Source organism: Papaver somniferum, unplaced genomic scaffold, assembly GCF_003573695.1.
Source record: "Papaver somniferum cultivar HN1 unplaced genomic scaffold, ASM357369v1 unplaced-scaffold_10, whole genome shotgun sequence".
In the NCBI taxonomy this organism is placed as follows: Eukaryota; Viridiplantae; Streptophyta; class Magnoliopsida; order Ranunculales; family Papaveraceae; genus Papaver; species Papaver somniferum.
Genome location: NW_020618825.1, coordinates 13,841,442 through 13,849,570, shown reverse-complemented (window position 1 = coordinate 13,849,570; position 8,129 = coordinate 13,841,442). Strand labels below are relative to the sequence as shown.

The following is an 8,129-nucleotide window of genomic DNA, read 5'->3' as shown; positions in this document are numbered from 1 at the left end:
GGAAGTCTGTCAAGTGGGTAATGTGTTTTCTTGATGTGGCATATGTAACTGAATACCTTTTCATTTCTCTCCGTAATAACCATTCTTATCAGTTTTTCTCCATAGTCACCGGCGCATAGCATAGGAAATACATGAAGACACTCCAATACAAATTCGGTAGTTCCGTATTTTATAGCCGTTTCCAAGATACTGGGACTGATTTGTGCATCATCCTTTTTTTGAGCATAGACCTGTAGCACATATTTAACCAAAGCGACCGCTTGTTTGTGCATCAGTTTTTGGTTGTATAGTTGTGCGATTTTTGGCACTGAAACAGAACAAATATGAACAATTAATTTCCAAAATGGCGAAATCAGAAATCCATGAGAACTATCAGGACTTTATGCTTCTAGTCACGAAATGTTCTCAAAGACTTTGGTTGTATACCTTGCGCAACAAGCATAGTACCAAAAGTTGATGCACAAGCAACAGATTCCAAAATGCAAAAGTTTCCAAAGAGAATAACCTCGCAACAGATACGGCATGAAATACTTGGTCATGATGTTTTTTTCAGTCCTAGTCGAGGAGCCTTCACGTTTTGAAGAGGCTGAGGTTTCTGGAGGGTCCTCTTCGTCTTTTGTTGTGCCTTTTGAGCTTGCCAGATTATTTTCCGTATTCCCTTCTATGGCATCCGCATGCACTGGAATTACTTTACCACCCTCATACATAAGCAGTTTCATTAATATAAAACTATAGAGATGCAATATGAAATAATTAAGGGCTTTTTACAAAAATAGGCCTGTTTTTTTGGTGCTTTTCAAATCTAGGTCACTTTTTTTATTTATTGCTAGACTAGGCAAGCTTTGACCAAAAGTGATGGATGGAAAGTTAGTACCGTTAGGTGTAACTAAAAAGACCTAAAAGTGCTTTGTATCACTGATTTAATGATATATCATTGATTTAACTCAGTTAAATCAACATGAAAACTGTACACGTGGGTTCGGATATGCCATGTGGATTGCTTACGTGGGCTCGGATAGAGAAAGACTTTTTTATTATTAGCTCAAGCCACCTCATTCACAACAACACCACTAATCCCTTCTTTTCATTGCAGTAGCTTCTTGAACCCATACTGCTCAACATTTCTTCTATCTTGCAGCTACCACTGCCATTTTGTAGCTTCATCTCTTATTCCACCTGCTGATCTTGTAATTCTCAGCTGCACTTCAATTTCATCACCTTCCCAGGCAGTACAAGCATTCACAAATCCATTCATCAGTGCCAGTTAACTCCAACTGTATATGCACCCGTAACTTCAGTCGTAGCTCAGACAGCTTCTTCTTGTACCACCAGGGCAGCCAACACCACACCAAGCACTCAGCTTCACCTCGAGCCACTATCAATCCACTTGAGCACCACCAGATTGCAATCACAACTCCTCTTGTAACAGTTTCCACCATCACTGCCACAACCAATACTTTATAACAACTCCATCCTTCTCTGTAATGCATCTACTTAGCTCCATCCACTTGCAACAGTTCATACACAACCTTCTGTAGCAGCAACTCCAACTGCCTGCACTTCACTTCTTCCATCTTGTTATCAGGTTCTAATTAAGCTCAGCATACACCTTCACTGCAACTCCAGACATCTTAACGGACTGTCACAAATTCACCTCCCTTGAGTAACTTGATAACCACCAGGACTGCCACCACCATATCTTCAAATCCACCAGCTCAATCGACTGCCAGAAGCATCAACACCTCAAGAGCACTGCAAACCCATCTTCTTTTGAGCAAATCACAGCACCAAAAATATCAACCACCTTCTTGTGTACCAAACACAAAAACCTTACTGCTCCGATTCTGCTTTTCTGCTCCTCTCCAGGCCAACCAACACTATCCCCTTGCTGCCAAACTCAAATCCCTGCATCTCCTAGCTCAACTGCAACCTCAGGTATCACCTAAACCTTCTCTGAGTTCACCCTTGGCAACATCAGCACCACCAATCCTTGGAGCACAACAACCCAAATGCTCTTTTCTCAGCTTCATTGCAACTCAACACATGACCACAACAGCATCCATCACCAGCAGCTCTGCTCATTTCCAACAACAGTGACACCTTTCTCGCAATTCATATACCACCAACAAACCATCTGGCACTCAACTGCAGCTGCAACCAAACCATTAACCTCAACTGAAATCACCACCTGCAAATCTCTACACTTCAGTTCATGTCACACTGCAATGAGTAGCAGCATCAGATTCCTCTTAATCCACATTAACAGTATCTTCTCCTTCTTCGATTGACCTGACATTGAATCACACACACAGAACTTCAATTTCTTCCATTCAATCCCAACGGTATCCACCAAATCAACACTAGAAGAAGACATGGTACTCAAAGATTGATGGAAGAAACTAATTATTATGAAAGCAGGGAAGAATGAGTGAATTAAAAATGATGAAAACAAAGAGTAGTTTATATACACAAAAACAATATTCTTTTTTCTTTTGCTTTATGCAAACACTATGCTTTACTTGGAACCTATAACTTTTCTTTTTAAATGTTAAATTAACACGCCAAACATGTATTCTTTTCAAAAATTCTGGGCATACCGCCCTCTGAAACAAGTTTAAAACAACCCCTCACAAACATGTATTCTTTCCTAAAACATGACAGAGTATCCAACGACTTCAGCACAATTTTTAGCTGACAAATTACAAGCTTAAACTAGACAGTGTTGAGTTAAGAGCAAAGCAGTTTGTCCATAATTTTGATATTTATTGATAAATTGGTAACTAATTGGACGATGATACAGCGACCTGAGTTCAAAACTTACCAACACCAGATTCTTTACCGATCAAAAACGATAATTATTATGATATTTAAAGGCAAATTCATTCATTAATAGAAAAAGAACCAAAACCACTTGAAATAAAATTTACAACTGAAAGAATAAACAAACAAAAGGATCCGAAAAAATGCATGATATAACCAAAGACACCAAACAAGGACCAGCAACAGATACCAACCAATGGGTGATATTCATCGATGAGAGATGACAAATCTTCGAAGTTATAAATCAAAACAACCTGATCAGAGTTTTTTCTTGGCTTCAATTTCCTTCCCCTTTGTAGTTTTTTTCTTATTATTAATAACATACTGCTGCTTGTTTCGGAAGACACTGGGATAATAAGTAGACATTACCATTTTGGCAAACAAAGGAAATTCTAAGAAAGCAAACAAGAGTATCGAAATTATACCAAACGATGCCACCGGAATCGGAGCCCATTTATGTTTACTCTTGAGAACAATGGTAAATGCCGCACCAAAGGATATAAATATGCTGGCCATAGAAATGAATAGAGTTGCGAGCCCTATTATGAGTTTTTGTGGCAAAGATTTATAAAAATCCTCTTCAGCATAACGAGAGGTCATGATTGCTAAAAACATGAGAACCGATGTAATGGACGAGAATAATGCTACAGAATCTGCTACTGCAAATATTGTAAATTCTTTCCCGTTCAAGAAAATTGGGACACCGTTTAGAGGGCTATTAGTATCACTAATGTTCCCTCCTGGGACAGTGAATGCAGCTGCAAACGCTACTGTAGCAATAAGGGTGGCAACTACCATGCAAGAGCCGGATGTGTCTTTCATCCACTTGTCTCCTTTCTCCACTAAGTCCTTATGTTGCTCTGTGAATACAAACTTCGCTGTATTTCCATCTTCATTTCTCGTGTACTTATACTGTGAGTGTACAACAGTTTCGACTCTCCCTGAAGAAGTTACAAGATTACTTAGAAAAACTACTTGATAATAACGAGGCCAATTATAAATCAAATAACGCTTGGCAGTGATAAACCAGAATTCTACTTCTTAGGTGGTAGAGTGGATATTACATACCTTAAACCACTGTACCTCCCGTTGCATTTGTAAAGCTGTGCCGGATACCAAATTTAATTTAGCAGCAGGAGCTAATTTTGCAGCATAATGTAAGATGCTGTTACCATTGTCATCTTCTCTAGAAACTAGATCATCTTTATCATTTCCACTAGTTTCCAATATGAGATTCAAAATTTCTTCATTTCGTTCTCCAATTGCCATTTGTATCATTGTTTCACCCTTCAAATCATCCCAAATAAGAAAGGGAATATTTTCAGACACTCCGTTACGAACTCAGTGATACCATATTGTATTGCCGTCTTCACAATGGCAGTTTTATCTACAAAATCTGTTACTTCTTGTGCAGTAGCAGTTCTTTCGTCAATTTGCTCAAGCATATGACAAACCAACTTAAAGGCTCGTTGGTGCATCACCTTCTGGCTATACAGGCGTCTGATAAGCGGCGCTGGAATAAGAAAAGAAGTCAGAACAATTAATAAGATAGAAGTAGAACACGTGATTTTTAATCGATATACAGTCCAACTTCAAGGCGGCCTTAGTAAAGTTAACCTCGTGCATAGATGTAGTCTGAAATGAAGTTTTTCACCATTCTCGTCACTCCTTTTTCTTTAATTGAGGGAGCATATGATATCTTTGAAGCAGTCTCTAATTCGTTCGCTTTCGTGCCTTCTGATGTTTGCGATGGATTCTCTATGTCTCCTTCGGGTGCATCTGAACTCTCCACAAGGTTCTCTTCATCTCCAGATGTGCCTTCGAAATTTTCCGAAGAGCTATCATCGACTTCTTCAGTGTCATAATCATCATATGGGGAAGATATGTCCACATGAATTACTGTGTACCACCAGTATTTGCAATTACATAATTACACCGAATCAGAGAATCAAATGACAAATCAAAACTAGAGTGCCCATAACTAACCTGAATAGATGAAGCGTTCCCACCAAGATAGGCTTGCCCCGCTTTTAAATGCGAATGGCCTATAAATAAGCTTCTCAAGTCCGCAAAGTCCCCGGGGTCCTTCTGTATGCTCAGTAACAAGTTTTGGGAACCGTTTGACAAGAGATAATGCCAGATCTACAAATTAAACATTTTTAACTGTAACTAAACAAGCAATACTTAAGGTTAAATGGACGCATAACCAATTCTATATTCACTTACTCACCGTAGAAACTGGATTCGATTGTATTGCACAACAACTCAGCACCATGAGCACCAGAGAATGGACTTGGTTTTTCATGCCTAGTTACAAAGTAAAGATACTTAACAGTCTCTTCTTGTCCATCGGTAAAATGTACAATAGCAGTTTCGAGTGGTATCCTGTCATATTTATCGCGCATCTGGGTCAGTTTTAAATTCTTTCTTACTATTGCCTCAGCAACTTCTTTATTTCCGTACAAGGCAGCCCCATAAAGTGCTGTAGAATCGTCTTTATCTTTTATTTCCAGGGCTTCAGGGGTCATGAGTTTCACAAGCTCTTGCACAAACCTCCAGTGATTATTCATTATTGCTATATGCAATGCTGTTTCATTATCATATGTGATTGTTTTTTCAACCGCTTCTGGGCAATCCTTTAGAAATTGACTAGCTTTTCTCCAGTCGCCGTCATATGTTGCGTTGTATAGTTCCTCATACTCATCCACGATATTGTCATCATCTTTTTCTATATATATATAACATATACGAGGAAAAAGAATTATCAGAAGGAATTTTAAATTTTGCAAAGATCTTTATATGTATCTGGTAAGACATTGAATTTTTTTTTGTGATCCAAAGGTAGGTAAGGAATGAAACTAGCGTACCAGCAGCATCAGTTTTTGGTTTATTTTAACAGCCACATCTTCGTTTTTCTCTTCATCCCCGGCCTTATTTTGACGACCGAGTATTTCCGCTAGTTTATTGAAGTTTGTGTTTAGCGTCTCTAATAGTTGCTGCTGGCTGCGTTCTTGAGATTCAATAAGTTTTCGCAGCATGTCTCCCTGAGATTCAGCAATAAGCTTACAGAGCAATACTGTTTCCTGTGATGGCTCATCACCACCTTCCCTAGACATGGCGATTAAGACTTGGATAGTTCACACTCCACTGGAAATGCGGTAAGTATATAAATATGATTGAGAATCAATCTAATCAACGTGTTTCATCCCATTAGATAACTTATGTTGCCGTACGTCTAAGACCACTTTGCATTTTAAAGTTCAAGAGAATTCGAATCCTGCGATGCTGTCTAAGACCACTTTGAACTTTAAGTTTTTATCTAAAACACACCGACAATAGTTTGCTTATAACTAAAGATTGTGTTGTTTATCCAAAGAGAATGTTTGTAATACAAGTATACGCAGAATCTATGATATATAAAAACAAAAAGTGTTCTTCTATCCTTTCTCTATAATAATTTATTAAAATTCTAATCATTAGTTTAATTCTTCCAAAAATAAAGTTACTGGTTTCATTAATCAAAGCAATTACCATATGTTTATGTTCCTGACATTTGGGCAGTTGCCACCACCATAGAATGTTGGCAAGGACCAGCTCATTTGATACTTCATTGTTGGGAGATTCTTAAGCAGCCTGTTGGTTATTCCAATTGTCTGGTCTTCCTTCCATCTCTTTCGTAATATACTAGAAATAATCCGTGGCGTAACGACACGGCATGGGTTAAGAGAGAGTTCTAATAAATATTTAGAGATAGCTCGTGCCGAGCGGCGCTGTTTTAATATGATATTTGATTGGTGTAATTTTTCTTTTTCTCCGGACGTTAAATCGCGTTCCTTTGCAAGATAGTTTTCTATTTTGTTTTAAGTGAAAATAATGTCTATAAATACATTATAAAAATTTTCATATACATTATCCAAAAATGAACACAGAATCATTTAAGTAATAGTGTGTATGCATATCTCACTTATGAGTTATGAATAAAAATAAATAAATAAATAAATCTCATTTCTCATTAGATTGATCATGCCACCACTAAATCCAATTAATGCATATATGATATATTATGATTTCATTTAATGTTTCTATGAATATATTGAGTTAAGAAGTGATGCAATAATTAAAGATTAATAAATTTGGATTCATAATGAGAAGGGTTACAGAAACGACGACCGTCGGATGTCTTTCGCTGGGATGGTCGGATGCGACATTTGTCTCTCAAAATGTTATAGGACCGTCCAAGCTCAAAAACCCATTCTGTTTTGTATTATAGACTAGAAATAACTCGTGCCGTAACGGCACGACATGAGACAAAATAATTTTTGGTTAGAATGATTTAAATAATTACCACACACTATGAGGCTTAATTCGACCCATGAGAACTTGTAAACATTAAATCTCAATCCAAATAATTATAACTTCGGTTACACTTAAATAATAGTTTAATAATTCCTCAGAATATTCTTTGGACTTCAAATAATAGTTTTTGATAAAAATTCCTCGTTAATCATTGTTTGAAGGACGAAATCTGGATTTCTCCATCCTGGTATTGAACTTAGAGAGCGAATAGAGTCCTCCCTAATGGAGCAATGTTCCGAACTTCCAATATCAAATTCTTAGGGACGACGACGTGCATGGTATATTCCTGTGTTGGACGTCAAGATTAATTAGAATGCATGACTAATATTTTTATTAGACAAAAAAAACATTAGTTTTATTTGGACCGAAATAAAAATATAGTCAAGTTTTGATCGATCATTAGTAAACTCAAAGCGGTGACTTAGTTGGTCGCCATGAAATCGACATCTTCCAATTTTCTGGCAACACGAAACTTGGGTATTGCAGGTTTATTTTCATCGCAATTATATAAAAAGTGATTAGAAGACGTCACTAATATTTTATTCTTTTAAAAAAATAGTTAAATTCGTATCGAAATAACAATATACTCAAGTTTTCATCAATCATTAGTAAATCCAAAGTAGTGACTTCGTTGGTCGCCATGAAATCGATCTCTTCCCATTTTATTGCAACACGAAACCTGAGTATTGCAAGTTTGTTTTCATCGCAATCATGCATTCTCGAAAAGAAAGCAAACACGTTTTGGGCAACGGTTTTTGTGGGGTTACAGCTAATCACGTTTGACATGTTGATACTCTTAAGCTAAAATTTCACCAAAAAAATAAATTGGAATAAGTGAATGAGTTGGAAATGAGTGAATGAGTAAATGTGTGCGGTTGAATAAATACACTCCTTTATTTATACACTGCTCATTGATAATTGTAATTAGGGACACATTTAATTTTATGGACGTT

At 37.1% G+C, this 8,129-nt stretch overlaps 1 protein-coding gene across 1 annotated transcript; it reads right to left on the bottom strand.

The window, feature by feature from the left end:
• Positions 1–1,931: 1,931 nt before the first annotated feature.
• LOC113326385 lies at positions 1,932–5,936 on the bottom strand. Its single transcript, XM_026574122.1, has 9 exons — positions 5,765–5,936; positions 5,051–5,548; positions 4,807–4,962; positions 4,438–4,719; positions 4,185–4,333; positions 3,889–4,107; positions 3,190–3,732; positions 2,132–2,188; positions 1,932–2,024 (listed from the first exon to the last, which is right to left on the bottom strand). The coding sequence occupies exons 1-9, from the start codon at positions 5,934–5,936 to the stop codon at positions 1,932–1,934; spliced, it is 2,169 nt and encodes a 722-aa protein (XP_026429907.1).
• Between the last annotated feature and the right edge of the window lie 2,193 nt (positions 5,937–8,129).

Excerpts from the sequence above, each read along its gene's own strand:
- LOC113326385 (XM_026574122.1), bottom strand. The coding sequence starts at position 5,936 with ATGTCTAGGGAAGGTGGTGATGAGCCATCACAGGAAACAGTATTGCTC. Across the intron at positions 5,549-5,764 it reads TAAACTAGCGGAAATACTCG|AAAAAGATGATGACAATATC; the intron begins GTCGTCAAAATA and ends ATATATATATAG. Across the intron at positions 4,108-4,184 it reads AAACTGCCATTGTGAAGACG|GGTGAAACAATGATACAAAT; the intron begins GCAATACAATAT and ends GATGATTTGAAG.